Source organism: Mirounga angustirostris, unplaced genomic scaffold (genome assembly GCF_029215605.1).
Source record: "Mirounga angustirostris isolate CCGP_5_RB_7025 unplaced genomic scaffold, mMirAng1.0.hap1 SCAF_6, whole genome shotgun sequence".
NCBI classification, from domain to species: Eukaryota; Metazoa; Chordata; class Mammalia; order Carnivora; family Phocidae; genus Mirounga; species Mirounga angustirostris.
The window spans coordinates 45,389,229-45,408,624 of NW_026991714.1; the positions used below are offsets into that span (position 1 = coordinate 45,389,229).

Below are 19,396 nucleotides of genomic sequence, written 5' to 3' on the forward strand. Positions count from 1 at the left end.
TTAGTTTCAGAGGTAGAGTTCAGTGATTCATCGGTTGCATATAACACCCAGTGTTCATCACATCATGTGCCCTCCTCAATGCCCATCACCCAGTTATCCCATCCCCCCACCTACCTCCCCTCCAGCAACCCTCAGTTTGTTTCCTATAGTTAAGAGTCTCTTTGGTTTGTCTCCCTCTCTGTTTTCATCTTTTTCCTTCTTCCCCTATGTTCATCTGTTTTGTTTCTTAAATTAAGGGTAACAATCTTAAGTATGCTTTTGAAAATATTCAGAAAGCATTTCTCTGAGCAGTGCACTTTCAGTTTGTGGTATTTCTTCACTAAGTTGCATCATCACTGTTGACCAAATCTTTTTAAGCCCAGGAATTGAAGAGGTGAGAGGTTTTGCATCAGTTACTATTAGATAGATGGCAAAATTGCCATGAGCAAGACCCATTATTGGCAGAATTAGCCAAAAAGTAATTTATTCTTCAATTGAGCTAAGTTGAAAGTAAGTATATAATTCAGTATCCTGAGTGAACATTATGATGACCAACAGAGCAGTCTAACAGCTGATAGTGTTGAGAAATTGTTTCTGAAGTATATCATATTTTAAAATGGCTACTAAATTTTTACATAGTCTAAGTATAATAATAAAGTTTTGACAAAATTTCACACTTATTATATGACAAGAGTTCATCTAGGATGGTGTTTCAACTTCAGCTGAATATTGATTTTATACTGTCATTCATAAAAGATAAGTATTTAAAAAAAATAAGTATTTGCTCCATGTCTAACTTATATCTAAAAAGATATTAGAACTTTAGTATTTTGGGTTGCAAATATAAAACTGCCTTATCACAATCTAGTATTTTGCAAGACTAGTTGATAAGAGGTAGTTTTTTTTTTTTTTAATTTTTTTTTAAATGTTTTATTTATTTATTCATGAAAGTCAGAGAGAGAGAGAGAGAGAGGCAGAGGGAGAAGCAGGCTCCCCGCCTAGCAGGGAGCCCGATGTGGGACTCGATCCCAGAACCCTGGGATCATGACCTGAGCCGAAGGCAGACGCTCAACCATCTGAGCCACCCAGGCGCCCTGATAAGAGGTGGTTTTAAGATTTAATTTTGTTGGTCTTTTAAAAGGTATTGTATTGAGTTTGAATTAATTACAACCCTACAGACCATGGCGCATAGATGGCTATAAAACATGCAGCACAGGGCGCCTGCGTGGCTCAGTCGGTTAAGCAACTGCCTTCAGCTCAGGTCGTGATCCTGGAGTCCTGGGATCGAGTCCCACATCGGGCTCCCCACTCAGTGGGGAGTCTGCTTCTCCCTCTGACCCTCTCCCCTCTCATGCTCTCTCTCACTCTCTCTCTCAAATAAATAAATAAAATCTTTAAAAAAAACCCAAAAAACAAAAAACATGCAGCACAGGGTTGCTGTGAAGAACAAATAAAAAGGAATATGAAGGGGTGCCTGAGTGGCTCAGTCAGTTAAGTGTCTGCCTTCAGTTCAGGTCATGATCCCAGGGTTCTGGATCGAGTCCCACATTGGGCTCCTTGCTCAGTGGGGAGTCTGCTTCTCCCTCTGCCCCCCCCCCCGACTTGTTCGTTCTCTCACAAAAATAAATAAAATCTTAAAAAAAAAAAAAAAAAGAATATGAAAATGCTCAGAGAACTACAGGGTCCCATTAATATTTTTGAGTTATGTTTTATGTGTTGTTCTCCTGGTTTTTCTTTAATACAGTTGACATCTTAAACGTGGTATACTATTAGAAGCCAAAGCCCTATTAAAATTTCAAGTTTTGGTTTATCATTATTTACTAACATAAATAATAATGGAAAGAAAATAAAATCCGATGAAGACTCAGGTGAAACCCTATAAAAACTCTGAGGTGTTTATAGTTTGCTCCTGTAATTATTTGAGAAATCAGCTGTTTAGTGTCTCTTTCTCCCCCACCAGACTGTAAGCTAATTGGGTCAGAACTCTATTGGATGTGTCCTCCACGGCCTCTCCAGGTCCTAGCAGAGTGACAGGCACTTCGAAGGCACTCAAGGATTTATTGATATAAATTAATGCATTGTGTTTCATTGAAATTTTTTCACCTTTCTTTCTGACTACAAAGTAATATCTACTTTTATGAAGCAGGAAAATATCACCTCTAGCTATTGCTACTTCTAACATTTTAGCATATTCCTTTCTAAACTTTTTACTGTATTTATTTAAATTGTTGAGACCACATTATATATATAGGTTTGTGCCCTGCTTGATTTTTGCTTAATATTATATCAACATGTTTTGTTAGATCATTGAAAACTTTCATAAACATCATTTAAAATGACCATGATATTCTATCATTATGGTAGAATGGCATATTTCTTAGTCATTTCCAAAATTTTAGAATTTACCCTGTTACCTTACTTTGTGCTATTATAAATAATCCTAAATTTTAAAAAAGATTTTAGTCCATTTTTAATTTTTTTCACCTTGGTATAGATTTCTAAAATGGGAATTACTAGGAAGTCAAAGAATATGAACATTTTTAGAATTCTTAATTATCTTATCAAATTCCTTTGTAGAACTCTGTTTTTTTTTTTTTTAGAGAAAGAGAGAGTGCGTACAAGCTGGGGAATTGGGGGGAAGGGCAGAAGGGGAGGGAGAGAGAATTAAGCAGGCTCCATGCTGAGCCTGATGCAGGGCTCAATCTCACCACCCTGAATCAGTGACCTGAGCCGAAATCAAGACACTTCACCACCTGAGCCACCCAGGTGCCCCACCTTTGTGGAACTCATATCATTTTGCATTTCTACCATGAGAGGGTCCATTTTTCAACCCCATGCCAGTATTTAATGTTATTTTAAAATCTTTGCTAATTTGATAGAAGAAAATGGTATGCTGTTATAATTAGAATGTCTGTGATTATTAGGGAATTCAAACTTTTTCCCCCAAATATCTATTAGCCAATCCCTTTTCTCATTAGCAATTTTCTGTTTACGTCCTATTCTAGAGTCAGTCCTTTTTGATGAGCTTTTCATTTACTAAGGCAAATAAACCTTATAATATATATATACACACATATGTAACCTAACATGATATATATATACACATGTATAACAAATACCATTTCCTAGTTCTAAAAATTTTATTTTTTAATATGCTAAAGTTTTAAAGTAAATAGTCATTTATTTATTTTTAAAATTTTATTTAAGTTATCTCTACACCCAACGTAGGGCTCAAACTCATGACCCCAAGATCAAGAGTCACATGATCTTCTGACTGAGCCAGCCAGGCTTCCCTATAGTCATTTACATTTATTATTTTCCTTTGTGATTTTTCCCACCACTCTTAAGTTTAGGAAGCTCTGTATTAAGAAATCAGGTAAATATTCCCTTTTTACCCCTATGGTTTTTAAGGGATTAATATGAAGTATAGCAATTATGGTAATTATTTTGCACTTAAGTATTTAATCTATATGGAATTTATGTTGCGTGGTATTATATAAAGCTGTAAATTTGGTTTTTGTCCGAATAGACCAGTTATGCCAACACCATTTGTAATTCTTTCACTTCTTTCTTAATGTAGCCATTTCTTATTTTTTATGAAGCTGAATCAGACCATTTCTGTCATTTCCTAACTGAAATAATACAGTGCAATATTATGTATAATTATGAATAATTGCAATGTAACTTGGGTTTCTGTGCTGCTTTACAGATTGAATGTAGAAACCGACCTTCCAGGAAGGAGACCAAAAATCAATTCTTCATCCCAAGGCCCTGTTAAGCTCCAAGAAGTATCCTATTCAAACGCTAATCAAATTATTTCACAGAGTCCTTCTTCACATGGAACTAAAAAAGACCTAAGTAAATGTGTAGATTTTAAAGATAATAAATTGACAAATGTTAGGAGTAAACCTGACCATGGAGTTAGAAACCTTAGCAGTCCTAAGATGGCCAAAGATGTAAAACCTAAAACTGAAGCCCAGGCCAGTGAAAAACAATGGCCTCATGTACTCGCTCAGCGGGAGAAGGTGAAAGAACTCAAGAAAGAAAGGCACAAGAAATTTAGGGACAGTTCTGAAGAGTGTGTTTCAGAGAAATTCAAGAGAATCCATTTTTCTCAGGATTATAATTCCAACAAGATAAATAAGGAACCCCTTGAATCTAGAAGAAGGAAGATCAGTTTCAAAATCCCAGTAAAATCCCATGATACCCTCCAGAAGCTTGTAGAAGAAAATACCTTCAGTTTAGAGTCCAACAAGTCAAAGTCTAAGCAGGAGAAAAAAGAAGGCCTCAAAGGCTCCCAAGTTTCATTAAATTTGACCAGGCACAAAAGTGAACGTTTATTTTCAGATTCCACGTCTAAGCAGGCTGTTCATGAGTGGAAAGGAAAAAACCATCATGAGCATCAAGAAAGTGATTCAAGTTCCAGGGAAAACTTAATCCAGGTAAGGTGGTACAAAATGAGAATGTAGGTTTTAGGAAAGAATTTTAATAGGTTTGAGTTGTTTCTATTATGAGTAAGATCACAGAGAGCTGATTCATTTTAGTCAGGAAGCTATGTTAGTTCCTTTATCTTACCCCTTTAATTCCAAACCTCCTTAGGAAGATATCCTGGCAAGTATCAAGGATCCGTAATAGAAGGTGATGTGTGAAAAGGTGGCAAGAAGCAGTTACAGACAGTCCTTTCAGAAAAGCACTGTGACCATCTCTTAGGCTCTTCTGTAACCCTGGGTACTATAGAACATCCAGGAGTCAATATTCTGAATAGCTATTCCTTCGACAATTATTTTTGGAGTGCCACAGTATGTCAGGCACTGCGTTCACGGTCTCTGCTTCCAGAGACTTCTTCATGTGAGGAGACACACAAGCAGTCGATCACCTTAAGTCTGATAAGTACCTATCACTTAACATAGGAATACAGAGCCGGGAGTAATGGCTTTGGTACACTGTAGAGGGAATCCTTAAGAAAGGTTTACTGGAGGGGGTAACACTGAACCTGAGAGCTAAAGAATGAAAAGGAGTTACTCAGTGAAGGCCAGGTGGGGTGGGATGGGAGAAGCAAGGATGTTCTGGCAAAGGGAACTGCATATACAGAGATCCAGGTTGGAAAACTTGGCACATCTATTTTGCTTTTAAGTTATGTAATAAATCAGCATGTGTGGACTAATTTGAGAACCTCATCTCTAAAGCCTTGTTTGTGTGGCAAATAACATTATTTACCTTTAAGAGAACTTTCGAACCTTTGGAACTTCAGAACTTCTGACAGACTGAAATTTAGAGCCTGCTTTTAAACAGGGCTGGTTGAGGGGCGCCTGGGTGGCTCAGTAGGTTAAGCGGCTGACTCCTGATTTCGGCTCAGGTTATGATCTCAGGGTCGTGGGATTGAGCCCTGCGTTGGACTCTGTGCTCAGTGCGGAGTCCGTCTCTCTCCCTCCACTCCTCCCCTGCCGCTCGTGCTCTGTCTCTAAAATAAATAAATAAAATCTTAAAAAAAAAACTAGGCTGGTTGAGCCTACCTCCTTTTAGGAATGAAGACTATAGATTGCAGTGTAAGATACTCTTAGGAAAAACAGGGATTGTAACTAGGGAGGCTGGAAGAGCTGGAGAGTACTTCTCATTCAGTGAACTTGAAGGAGTCCAAAGAAGGAAACAATTGAGTTTGTTCTTTTTATTGCTTTCTTAAAGCTCCAGTTTTTTGAGTTATAAGCAGTTCTCTAGTGTAAAATGTGAGAATAGAATTTGAAGTTGGGAGTATGTTCATTGAACATCTTTGTGTCATTGCTTGATGTTCATTACCCTGTATTATGCATCTAAAGAACAGTGTGAGCAGTCCCCTGCAGTATACCGTACAGTTTCTTTCTTTCCTTTTTTTTTTTTTTTTTTTTTTTTTTAGGATTTACTTATTTGACGGAGGGAGCACAAGCAGGGGAAGCAGCAGGCAGAGGGAGAAGCAGGCTCCCCACTGCAGGGAGCCCGATGCGGGGCTCGATCCCAGGACCCCTAGATCATGACCCGAACGGAAGGCAGATGCCTAACCAACTGAGCCACCCAGGCACCCCTACCTTACAGTTTCTTTTAGTCTCTAAATAGAATTACCACATAGAATTACCACATAAATCAAAAGAGGTACATAGCATGAATATTAAGTTGTAGGAGAAGGAATTTTTGCATGATTACTTTCCAGTTATTGGAATTAAAACTCTTTATCAGCTGTTCCTTTGATAGCAGTCTTATCGGACTTAAAGTCATTTAGACACAGGAGCAGCAAATAAGTATTGTTCTTATCTTGAATATATTCGCTCTAGCATATTATTGACAGTAATCTTCTTAATATTACATTTGTTGTTTTCCTCACAAGTTCCTCAATAGATAATTATCTTCCTAAAATGATGAGTGTACTTTATAAGGAAATAATTGTTATTTTCTGGATTTGGTAATCCTGTTATTTAGTAATCCTGTTATGCTTTCCTAAGAGAAAATAGCTTCTTTTGTTTCTTAAGTTTTATAGTCCTTTGTAGAGACCCCTTTGTTTGCACCCTCCCTTCACAGTAGCAAACTAATGTTCTAAGATTTATGGTTTATAGGACACTTTTATAAACAGTATCCCACTTAATCCTTACAGACCTATGAGGTAACAATTCAACAGTTTATCAAACATTAATTAAAGCTACTTGTTATGTATTAGGTACATTTCTAGGTTCTAGGGATTTAGAGATGAATAAGATGATTTTTACCCTTAGGAAGTTCCCAGGGAGGCAGATTAGTAGACAAATACAGTTGCAATTTAGTGAAATAAAAGAGCACTAAGAATTGAGCTGGTGTTAGTATAAATTTGGGGGTGAGTTCAGGAAAGGCTCACCAAGGTGGAGATTCTTGCGCTTGGTAGTGAAGGGTGTGTAGAGCAAGGAATAAAAGAGTCCTACCAGGATAGAGGGCCAGCATCCTTTTTTTTTTTTTTTAATTTTATTATGTTAGTCACCATACAATACATCATTAGTTTTTTTTTTTAATTTTTTTTTTAAAAGATTTTATTTATTTATTTGAGACAGAGAGAATGAGAGAGAGAGAGCACATGAGAGGGGGGAGGGTCAGAGGCAGAAGCAGGCTCCCTGCCGATCAGGGAGCCCGATGTGGGACTCGATCCAGGGACTCCAGGATCATGACCTGAGCCGAAGGCAGTCGCCCAACCAACTGAGCCACCCAGGCGCCCACATCATTAGTTTTTGATGTAGTGATCCACGATCCGTTGTTTTCGTATAACACCCAGTGCTCCATGCAGTACGTGCCCTCCTTAATACCCATCACCGGGCTAACCAACCCCCCCTCCCCCCTCTCCTCTAAAACCCTGTTTGTTTCTCAGGTCCATAGTCTCTCATGGTTCATCTCTCCCTCCAATTCCCGCCCCCCCATTTTTCCCTTCCTTCTCCTAATGTCCTCCATGCTATCCCTTATGTTCCACAAATAAGTGAAACCATATGATAATTGACTTTCTCTGCTTGACTTATTTCACTTAGCATAATCTCCTCCAGTCCCATCCATGTTGATGTAAAAGTTGGGTATTCATCTTTTCTGATGGCTGAGTGATATTCCATTGTATATATGGACCACATCTTCTTTATCCATTCATCTGTTGAAGGGCATCTCGGCTCTTTCCACAGTTTGGCTATTGCGGACATTGCTGCTATGAACATTGGGGTGCATATGGGAGGGCCAGCATCCTAATGGTACAGTCATGAGGTTGCATGACAAGAGTGTACATGGGCACTTAAGTTGTTCCGCATGACTAGCGTTGAGATGTGAGGAAAATCTATGTATAGGAGAGGAAGTGGGAGAGGAAGCCAGGGTTCAGACGATGGATTACTTTGTATCCCACGGGAAAGGTTTTGTTTTGTTTTATCTTGTATCCTGCAGATGGTATGGAAAGCCACTGAAACATAATCAGGGAAGCAGTGTAATCTGGTTTTCAGGTCAGAATCACTCCAGTAGATAAAACCATTGTCACTCTCATTATTGATACTCCCATTTGCCATCCCCAGGGAGGGCTGTATCCCAATTCATTTATTTACTAAAGCATGGTAGGAGGAGGCAAACAGTTAAATAAATGCCCACTGAGACTTTCTTTTTTAATAGGGAGAGGTCTTCAGGAGCAACTGACATGAACTTTCCTGGTTTGGAGGAGTGATAGAAAATTTACTGAAGTCCCTGGAAGTGGCCTGTGGTCAAAGACAGTGAAGGGTAGTAATGACCTAAGTAAACAAACAACAAGACTTCGAATATCAGGAGTCCCGTAGGAAATTCTGATAATAATCTCTAACTTGTTTGGCACTTCTTAGTCGGAGAGGACCTTAGGGATCTGGTGAGATTTAAAGTCAGAGGGAGAAGGGATTGTAAAATCCAGGGTCATGGGGACAGTAAAGCTATCATGAACTTATGTGTGTGGTGTATATGGTGTTATATATACCATGCGAGGACTGATGTTGGGAAGTTAGGATGGCAGCCGAATTCCCAGGAAAGCAACGTATAATACACTTTTTTAAAGAGAAGATGTAATTTATACCATATATAGCTGCCTGTAAAATATGTGTGAGTTTGGTGTTATGTTGGAGAATTCTTAGAAGATGATATGGTTTAGTAGTGGCTTTTGCTGAGTTCCCTATTACCCATACAGAGGGTCAGGTTAAGTCCCATCTGCTTAGCAAAAGTGCCAGTGAAAACTTGGAATTAGTAGATTTTCAACCTCTGCTAAAAAAGAAAATTAAAACACAAACCTCTGGCCCTCTACCCATGTAGAATACAACTATTGCAGTTTTCAGCTTTTTCCCTTCAGCCATCTCCTAATCTTTAGGTTCCCTTTTTTTTTGTCATGTCACTTTTAGAAATGGGTCAGCTACTTCTGGGTGAAAATTTCCCACCATTGAAGGCCAGCTTGTTTATCTTGGCCGTGGTTCTTTCTGTTTCTCAGGGTGGCATGTAGTTCTATTCTTAGAACATGAATATTTTCAGGAATGTATATATGAATGAGTAAACTTTAAAGACTTTCCACCTTGTTTCATTGACTTAATAGAATGAGGCTTTTCTATTCTGGGGCAGTTTCTCTTCTAGGGGCAATTTACCTGAGAGGGAGCATTTGGCTCTTGACTTGATGGAGACATTTTTGATTGTCAAGTTTGGGAGGGAGTAGTGTTACTGGTATTTACTGGGTAGAGGCAAGGGATACTGTTAAACAGCATAATGCACATCATATCCCTAAAACAGAGAATTATCCAATGCCAAATGTCAGTAGTGCCAATGTTGAAAACCCTACTCTAGGTATATGCTTCATTCTTTTTTTTCCCCAAGGTTTTTTTGTTTGTTTTATACTGTTTTTTTTTTTTAATGTTCGATTAGCCAACATATGGTACATCATTAGTTTTTGATGCATTCAGTGATTCATTTAGTTGCGTATAACACCCAGTGCTCATCACCACAGGTGCCCTCCTTAATACCCATCACCCGATTACCCCATCCTCCCACCCCCTTCCCTTCTGTAACCCTCAGTTTGGTCCCTGAAGTCCAGAGTCTCTCATGGTTTGTCTCTCTCTGATTTCTTCCCATTCAGTTTTCCCTCCCTTCCCCTGTGGTCCTCCGTGCTATTCCTTATGTTCCACATGTAAGTGAAACCATATGATAATTGTCTTTCTCTGTTTGACTTACATTTCACTTAGCATAATCTCCTCCAGTTCCATCCATGTTGATGCAAATGGTGGGTATTCATCCTTTCTGATGGCTGAGTACAGCCCCTCTGGAAAACAGTATGGATGATCCTGAAGACGTTAAAAATAGAGCTACCCTACAACCCAGCAATTGCACTACTAGGTATTTATCCCAAAGATACAAATGTAGTGAAAAGAAGGGGCACATGGACCCCAATGTTCATAGCAGCAATGTCCGCAGTAGCCAAACTGTGGAAGGAGCCAAGATGCCCTTCAACAGATGAATAGATAAAGACGACGTGGTTCATATGTACAATGGAGTATATGCTTCATTCTTAACTAATAAAATTACTTTTCATTTCAGAGTTTTGAAGCTCCATGTTCTTCAGCATCACTTGCAACTATTCAAGATACAGATCAAGAGGTTACTGATATACTTATTTACTTTGAATATTTCAATGAAATTAAGTCAAACAGTTCTTATATAAATAATAAATAATGACTATATAAACCTTGGTAATATGAAAGTAGCAGTGATATCTCTACTTAAATCAATATGTAAGTTTTACAAAGTTATGAAAAACTGCTTGGAAGATATTTACATTTAATTGATCACCTTTTTGTCTTTGTTTCTAAGCTCTAAACTGTTTTGAATAAAGAGCATGGAGTCTATAGCCTACAAGTTACATGAATTCTGATTTAATGTTATCATAACTTTTGCATGCTTATGCCTAGGCTTACCAAAATTCAGTATGGTAATAATCTGTTGGCCTCATTTTTCTAATCAGCAATAAGATGAAAATGTTATTCAGTGAAAATGAGAGTGCGTGCATATTTATTTATTTTTAACCTGTTGCTTCATTTCCCAGCTAGAATCTCCTGATTGACCCTCTTGGAATTATTGCATAGACTTTTATGTTTCTTGGTCCTAAATTAAAATTAGATCCATGAAACACTTTGTAGTTTTCTATTTAAAGAAGACTTTAAAACCATATTGATCACTTTTTATTTGTGATAGTTGTATTTTTCTGTCCTATGGGTCAGTGCTCCTTGATAGAAGAAAGATTTCTCATCCCTGCTCCAAATCTAGATTTGATATACAATTCTTCACATCAAAATACATCAGGGAACTACTTCCCTGAAGTGAGAAGGGTCTTAAAATCTAGATTTCAGTTTTCGATGGCTCATAAACAATCTTAGAAATCTCAAGAAGAGGCTCATTATCGAGATGAAAAGATAGTTGGCTTCCAAAGTACATTAAAGTGAAACTGGGATGAGAATGAACTTATTTTGAAGGTCTACTATGTACTAGGCTCTGTGCAGGGAACTTCATATTATTTCATTTAATCCTCACAAAAATACTAATAGGCAGTAGTTATTTAACATTCCTATTTTGTGGATGAACAGATGGAGACCCAAGGTAGTTAAATAATTTCCTTGCCTAAGGTTACAGAGGTAGTAAGAGAAGAGCTACTTTTAAAACCGTGTGTATGGGGCGCCTGGGTGGCTCAGTTGTTAAGCGTCTGCCTTCGGCTCAGGTCATGATCCCAGGGTCCTGGGATCGAGCCCCACATTGGGCTCCCTGCTCTGCGGGAAGCCTGCTTCTCCCTCTCCCACTCCCCCTGCTTGTGTTCCCTCTCTCACTGTGTCTCTCTCTGTCAAATAAATAAAATCTTTAAAACAAAACAAAACAAACCTGTGTATGTTTATAAATCTGTATTCTTTCACCATTCTGCCTCCATATTTTTGTGACTTTTTTCCCCACAAGCCATCTCAAGTGAATTTATTAGAATTAATTGCTTTCTAATCCTAACTAATCTGCAAGTAGATAATCCAAAATATTTTACTGTGGGTCTTTTATAATTTAGATGCAGATAGTGGAAGAGCTCCATGCTGCACGTGTGGGAAAAAGTGTGGATTTACCTGTGGTTTTATCTTCCGAAGAGTTAACAAGCATGGAGATTGACTTGGTGGAAGATGATGTACATTCTTGTGCTGGTATACCCTATCTGTAGATGATGATGTTTCTGATCTCCTATGCTTTCTCAGGAGTTAATGAGCCAACATTCAGTTTTTATAATATTTAGATGAAAAATGTTAAAATGTGCTCATTTGAAACAATAAGGTATGGTATATGTCTTCTAGTGACTAGAGTCAGGTCTAATATTTGTCTTATCATTTGTTTTATACATCTCACATTATTAGGCAGTTAGACATACTTTCTCTTTCTCTTTTTTTGCCAAGAGTCAGTAATCAGGGTTATCTTTTATTCTATCAACTATCAGAGCTGTCTTTTATTCTTGCCCTTAATCATAATTTTTGACAATTTCAACTATGTAAAGCCCTGATCAGAAATAGTTAGAGAACAAATTGAGACTTACTGGAGGGAAGCTGGGCAGAGGGATGGGTTAAATGGGTGATGGGTTAAGGAGGGCCCTTGTAGGGAGGAGCACTAGGTATTATTGTATGTAAGTGATGAATCACTAAATTCTACATCTGAAACTGATATCATACTGTATGTTAACTGGAATTTAAATAAAAACTTAAAAAAAAGAAATAATGCCAGTTGCTCAAAGGTATTATATGCATGGATTTCTTACTTATTTAGTAAAGTTTTGATCATTCTTCCTACTTGGAGAAGGTGATAGATATTACCCAAAGTCTGTTAGCATACAATTTTGAATTGTATTTATAAAAATGTAATGCTACATTACCATTCATACTGCACTTTTCAATTTACTAAGTGTTTTCCTGTGCGTTAACTTATTTGATCCTCACAATGACCCTATGAAATAATGATGCTATCTTACCTGTTTTCTTTCATTTACACATATTTATCTTTTCAATTATATTTCACTCACAGTGTATTAAAATTAGCTAATAAATCCTAAGTGTACCACTACTAGTGATGCAGAACAAGGTTTGGCAAACATAGTTACTAGTGGAGCAAATTAGTTTATGATTTAAAATCCACTCAGACAATTCAGGATGTTTCATTCATAGATAGTTAAACATTGATTACTGTTCTTTTAAGGATTAGAGTAAACATAGTTTTGTTTTGGCTGTCTAAAGGACTGCCTTCTTTTAAGAATACCTTCAAAGTTCTATGATACCAAAACTTCGGTTATTATGCAAGTCTGTTATCAAGTGTCATGAAATCCTAACTTTGCTCTTTTTCTCTAGCAAATACTGCTTCAGATAAAAAGCTTCTAGTTGTTATTGACACAAATATTCTGATGAATCACCTCAATTTTGTTAGAATTTTGAAGACAACAGAAATTCCAGGTATTTATAAAGCATGATTCTGATTTTCTTATTTGAGTTGATATTTTATATTAACGATGATGTGGGGTGGTTTTTTCCCCCACAAATACATTTCCATTATGTTTAAAATGTTATAAAGTATATGTCTTAAAATATATATATTAATAATCAGCATAAGTTAAAAAAAAAAAAGCGCCTTCATAGGTTAACTAACAATCCAAAGTTACTCTTCTTTGAGCTCCTATAGTATCTATTTTTGTAACATTCATTCGATACTTACTTACATCTGTTTTTGTTTTTCTTTTAAAGATTTATTTGAGAGAGAGAGAGAGAGAGAGAGCAGGCGTGTGCACAGTGGGCAGGGGCAGGGGGAGAGAGAGTCCTAAACTGACTCCGCCCTCAGAGCTGGACATGGGGCTGGATTCCTGACCCTGGGATCAGGACCTGCGCCGAAACCAATAGTCAGACGCTTAACCCACCATGCCACCCAGGCGCCCCATATTTATATCTATTTTTAGTTACCATTTTTTATTATTATCTCTTCATTTAGACTGTGAATTCCTTACTTTAAAACTTCCAGTGCTCCTACAGCAGTTCAATTAGTAGCTCAATAAATATTTGTTGACTTCTAAGAAATCTTTTTTATTTTTCAGGCTTTGACAGACTTGTATTAATAATTCCCTGGGTGGTCATACAAGAGCTAGATCGTATGAAGGCAGGAAAACTGCTAAAACGTGCCCAGCACAAAGCTGTGCCTGCCGTTCATTTCATCAATGACAGTCTCAAAAACCAAGACAGAAAGCTATGGGGTCAGTCACTACAGCTTGCATCTCAAAAATTTTGTAAGTATTGTTCTCTCGGGGTGTTTCCTGATTTAGATTTGTTTGGGTGCTGACTCATTATTGGGGGGAAATGGTGTGAAACTTTAAAAGAATTTATAATCATTGGAATGTGAAATGGCCAGATGTAGTGATGATTAGGGGTATTCTATTTGGCTTGGTTCAGGTTTTCTTGGATTTTTATTTTTCTGCTTCTAGGCCTTCTTAGGTTATGTCTTTATTTCACAGATAGTGACTGTATAGTTCTGTATGCATAGTTTTCTATATTATAGTACTTTGGATTCTTTTTTTTTTTTTTTAAATACCATTGTTGAGTGACGAAGCCAGTAAGTAATTGAGGTTTCTAATCTGTCCCTGATTAGAATCTGTCACTGTGCAGTTTGTATAATGCAGAGAGAGGCATTGTTTTCCTCTGGTTTGTCAGAATCTGTAATTAGGAGGTGTTTGTATAATAAAGGTCTATAGAGTTTCTCTTGATTTATTTTTTTTCCATATTAGCTTCTTTTCAGTCATTTTTAAATCACTTTAGTTTTAGAACCTAAGTATGCTCTTTATGTTATATATATGTATCACCTTGTGGAAAAAAAAATCCATGTGTAAAGCAACACTGTTGCCTCTGCAGAGTTTATACATATATTTAGAGGATTTATTTCATTCTTTAAAACCTTGTTTCTTCTCAACTCATTCATTTATATACGTACATTTACACTTACTTAAATATTGTGGATTTATGTTGTCTACTCTACTCATATACAATAAGATATGAAAGAATTCATCCTATGATGAATCTAATCATGGTATTAACCCTGAGAAGGCTTTTGGCACAGTCGTTTAGTCTTAAATCTTTGAAGAAAAAGGGCCTCCATAATTCATTCATTCATTCCCTTTACAAATATTTATTAGCTCTTAGTATGTTTTATATACAATCCTTGTGCATTTTGAGCAGCTTTGTGTGGTATGTTTAAAAGCTTTTAAAGGAGAACCACAAATATTAAAGTTAAGAAAATACTAAAATGTTTGAACATTTATATTGAACATCTTGGTGGTTTTTTTTTTTTTTAACTTCTCATTATGAAAAATTTCAAATGCAGAGGTCGAATAATGTATGACTCCTTGTGTACCTCTCACTGTTTTTCAGTAATTATCAACATTTTGCCATTCTTGTTTATTCTCTCATTTCCTTTTCTCCTCTTTCTACTCTTGGAACTCCTGTAGTAGTTTGAAGCAAGTCCCAGATACTGTATCATATCATTTTTACTCATAAATACTTTGGTATGTGTTGCTAACTAAAAAGTATGTGATACTTTTTTTTTTTTTAACAACTACACAATTAACAAAATTAACCCCTGATCTAAACCATCCTGTCAGTAAAACCCCAAACCTTAAAAGGAGAGGAGAATTTTTTTTTACTCTTAATCTTCTACTTTTTTTAGTTTGTTGATATAAACTATATTTTATTATTTAATAGTATGGATAAGGATGATAATAATGGATAACACTTATATAGTCATTATTCTCCAGACCCTTTTCCAAGTGCTTTGCCAGCTAATATCTCATTCAAACCATACAGTACTTGTGGAAGTTATTAGCCCCATTTTATAAATGAGGAAATTGAGACAGAGAGGTTAAGAACTTGTCCTAAAAAGCATGTCTATTTCTTCAATAGATTTGCTTTGAAAATTATTTTAGAGCTCATTTTAGAATAGATATTTTAGCCACATTTATTATTTATAGATGTTTGGTATATTTCCTTTGACTTTTCCATGTTCATATGCATTTTTGATGCTTTGACTTCCTCAGTCTCTGCTTTTTTTGATGATTGAGGAGGGTAAATCATAGTAGTGGTCTCAGATGTCTGTGTTGTTTCAATTTCTGGGTGTCTTCCTCGAAATCCATATTTTACTTTAATGTTTGAATGGTATTTGATTGTAGTTTTTATTAAATTGCTCAAATTGCTTTTAGTTATAAGGTCATAGATATAATAATAGATTATTTGTAATTGTCTATGTCAGGTAAGTCCTTTATGTGTTTCTCTGTATCACTGTTTTCTTCATTGATCATTAAAAACATTCTTTATATAAAGTACAATGTATTTAATAGGTTTATTCTGTTGATAACGATTTTATGATATCCATTAGAAATTTTTATCATAATAAAATTACATTTTATATTCTAATGATAAACTAATATTCTTATGAGAAAACTCAATTCAAGATTCCTGAGTAAAATTAAAGTTCCTGTTTGGAAAAAGGCAAAAACAAAATGAACTTTTATTATACTTTACAAATGTCAAGCACATTTGCAACTAGCTCTTAATAATTGCTAATTTTGTGTGTATTATTTTCCTTTTACATAATCATTGAGTATTGTAACAATGTATTTTTTAAACAGGCATTTTTCCATCAAAAAAGGAAATGTAGATAGTTCATGTTAAATTGCCTTCGTTGACTATAATTTTAGCCTTGTCCTTAACTCTTTTCAAAATTGTATTTATTTGATGTAGTATTTAGTGTGGTGAGAGGAGAATAGGATTTGAAATCTGATTGATCTGGGTTTATAACCTGACCTGGGGAAAGTTAAAGATGAGGCAACTAAGTCAATGAAATGGGGGAAAATAACCTCCAGCTCAAAAAATGATTGTGAAGATTGGTTGAGTTAAAGTACTTGATGGTTTATGGCCTAGAATAGGCAATAATTCTCTTGTATCCTTGTTATATGAAAAGCTTATACAGATTGACTAGAAAAACAAAAAATCCCTTTTCCCTAAATGGACAAAGATTATTAATAGGTAATTCACAAAAGAAGTACAACTAAGCAGCCCCTTGTTCACTGCAAATATTCTCCTGTTTGACGTTTTTAATGTTGTTAATTTCTGGTGTATAGATATTTTTAGTTTAGATCTTTCACTTTTCCTTTCTTCTTTTTATTGCTTCTAAGTTTAGAAAGTTATTCTTTTGCATCATACCAGTGCTTTGAGAATATGAATTACTAACTTTTCAGGAGAGCAATTTATCAATGTGTTTCAAGAAGCCTAAAGATACAATTCTCTTTCTAGAAATGTTTTCTGAGACATAATCAGAGATGCCGACAGTGATTTATATAAGTAAGGTTCATAACAGTATTATTAATACAGCAAAAAATTTGAAACAACCTGAGTGTCTAACAGTAGGAGAAGTTGCATATAATACTATAGCTATGTGAAAGAATACTACTGTATTTCAAAAAATGTTAATGACAAAATAGGATTTAAAAGAATAAAAAAGATCATCCCAAATTTGTTAGATTATGCATTATATACTTATAGATGGTGAATGTTGGATATATTTAGCTGATGGAATTATGAGTTATTTTAATTTTCTTTGTTTTCTGCATTATCCAGATTTTCTAAATTATTTTTATAATAAGGGAAAAATAGTTATCTGCCACCCCCCCACCTGACATTTTTTCCATCTTTTTTTTTTTTTTTAAGATTTTATTTATTTATTTGAGAGAGAGAATGAGAGACAGAGAGCATGAGAGGGAGGAGGGTCAGAGGGAGAAGCAGACTCGCTGCCGAGCAGGGAGCCCGATGCGGGACTCGATCCTGGGACTCCAGGATCATGACCTGAGCCGAAGGCAGTCGCTTAACCAACTGAGCCACCCAGGCGCCCTCCATCATTTTTATATTTTACTATATTTTTGTTGATTCATGTATTTGCCAAATACCTATACCAGACACTGTTCTGGGCCGCATCAGTGAGAAGCTGTTGAGAAGCTTAAATTCTTAAATATTAAATATCATATTAACTATAACTTATACAGAATTTTGTGGGGTTTTTGGTGTTGTGAGTAGAGGTCATGCTGTTGTGCCATTTGAGCTGAGTTTTAATTAATAAATATATATTACTTAAAAAGTACTTTTTATTACCCCTTATTGAGCCAACTGTTTCCTATAAATTTTCTTATTTCATTTTCCTGGTTAAGCAGTTTGCCCAAGATTACATGGCTAGTAAGTGGGAAAGCAGGGATTCAAACCCAGATTAATCTGTCTCCAGAGTCTTTGTTTTGTTCACTTTTGAACAGTACCTGAGCAGGTGCTCAGAAATATTTGTTGAATAAATATTTCATGAATATTCTTGCAGTTTTAGGTATGTTTTCAAGCCCCACGTATTCTAGAAAAAGTGACAGAACAGATAATATTGAACTTTGATACCTTTAGAACAGTATACTGTAACCTTTAACCTTTCATCTGCTGAGTTGTTTAAAGCTAATAGTTTTTTGCTGCCCATTTTGCCTTATATTGTGGTATTTACTCTGTGGACTAAAAGAAGGAAAATCGGCTACTGTAGTATATGTCTGCTTGGCTTACTGGTTGTCTGATAAAAGAACTGAATCATATCTTCAGGCTTATGCTCTGAGATCAATTCAGTTCTCTCTAGACTTCACTAGAGATTGTGAGCTCCTCAAGAGTTTGTCCTTGTATATCCAGTTACTTAGCACAGAGGCTTGGGTACAAATTCAGCCCTATATAAAAATTTATTCCTTGATTGAATGAGTTTTCTAATTTGAATGTTTAGAGGACTAAGTAATATAGGCTAAAAGTTGAGGGGAAAAGAGTTATAGTCTGGGAACGGAGTTGAGGCTCCTTGTCTAGTATATCTTGAATTTTAGTGTGTAAGAGACTCACCAAGGAATTTAAATTCATGTTTGGGTCCAGACTCCAAAGATTCTTATACAGAAGTGAGTCTGGGGTGTGGCCCTGAAATATTATTAGGTACCCGAGGGAGTTTTGAGGCAGGCAGTGTAAGGACTTAGGAAAAACACTGTCTTTGGTCTTGTTTTTCTACACATTACATCATTTTCACAAAATCCAAACTTTTACATCATGCTTTAAAGCTTGCAGAATGCCAGAGGACGCTCTGTCAGCCATTCGTTAACACTTGGTAGAAATTTTTGTGTTTCCTACCTAGGGCCCATATCGCCTTTTCCTATGCATCTCTAAATGTTAATTGTTTAGAGATTAGGGAAAAGCAGACACATGAAAATGGTTCTGTTGCTGGTAGAAGAGTTATTCATTATTTTATAGACCTCTTTTAGGTGGAGGTCATTTTAAGCATGATATAATCCTATAATTTATAATCTCTAAGTGACTGAATTGAGACTAGAATTCATAGCTTTAGGTTTCTAGTATGGCATTTAACTTACTGGATCACTTTCTTTCTTTTGTGTTTATTAATAGTCATATCCTATTTCATTTTAGTAGTAAACTAACTACTTTGGTAATTCTACCTGAATTCTACCTTCTTTGGAATTCTACATGAATTCTAGATCCCGAATTTTTAAGGCATTGTTTTGCTGTGTCTTATTTTTCTCTTTTGATTTAAGAAGTGTTCTTTCTTTTAGATTTTTTTGACTTGTAAATACTGTCCAGATTTTTAGCATGCTTATTGATTACCGCTTTTGCTAAATTTGCAGATGGACTGAATGACGAGAACAATGATGACCGAGTATTAAAATGCTGTCTTCAGTACCAGGAATTATTCCCTTGTTCTACTGTTATTCTGTGCACGTGAGTTTCATAGTCATTTTACTCTTTTTTTTTTTTTTTCTAAATAGCAACTATACCAGAGAATTTTTAGAAGTCAT

General features: G+C 36.0%; 1 protein-coding gene across 8 annotated transcripts in view; it reads left to right on the forward strand.

Annotated features, from left to right (window-relative positions):
- SWT1 (SWT1 RNA endoribonuclease homolog) overlaps positions 1-19,396 on the forward strand; it is a 99,632-nt gene that overhangs the window by 11,558 nt on the left and 68,678 nt on the right. For all 8 annotated transcript variants that reach the window (XR_010412306.1, XR_010412305.1, XR_010412307.1 and 5 more), the window contains exons 5-10: positions 3,689-4,421; positions 10,033-10,092; positions 11,537-11,666; positions 12,852-12,953; positions 13,586-13,774; positions 19,226-19,319. Coding sequence is in view for 4 of the 8 variants with exons in the window: in XM_064594224.1 (XP_064450294.1) it covers positions 3,689-4,421; positions 10,033-10,092; positions 11,537-11,666; positions 12,852-12,953; positions 13,586-13,774; positions 19,226-19,319 (1,308 nt within the window). In the remaining 4 variants the exon portion in view is untranslated. The remainder of the gene's footprint in view (positions 1-3,688; positions 4,422-10,032; positions 10,093-11,536; positions 11,667-12,851; positions 12,954-13,585; positions 13,775-19,225; positions 19,320-19,396) is intronic.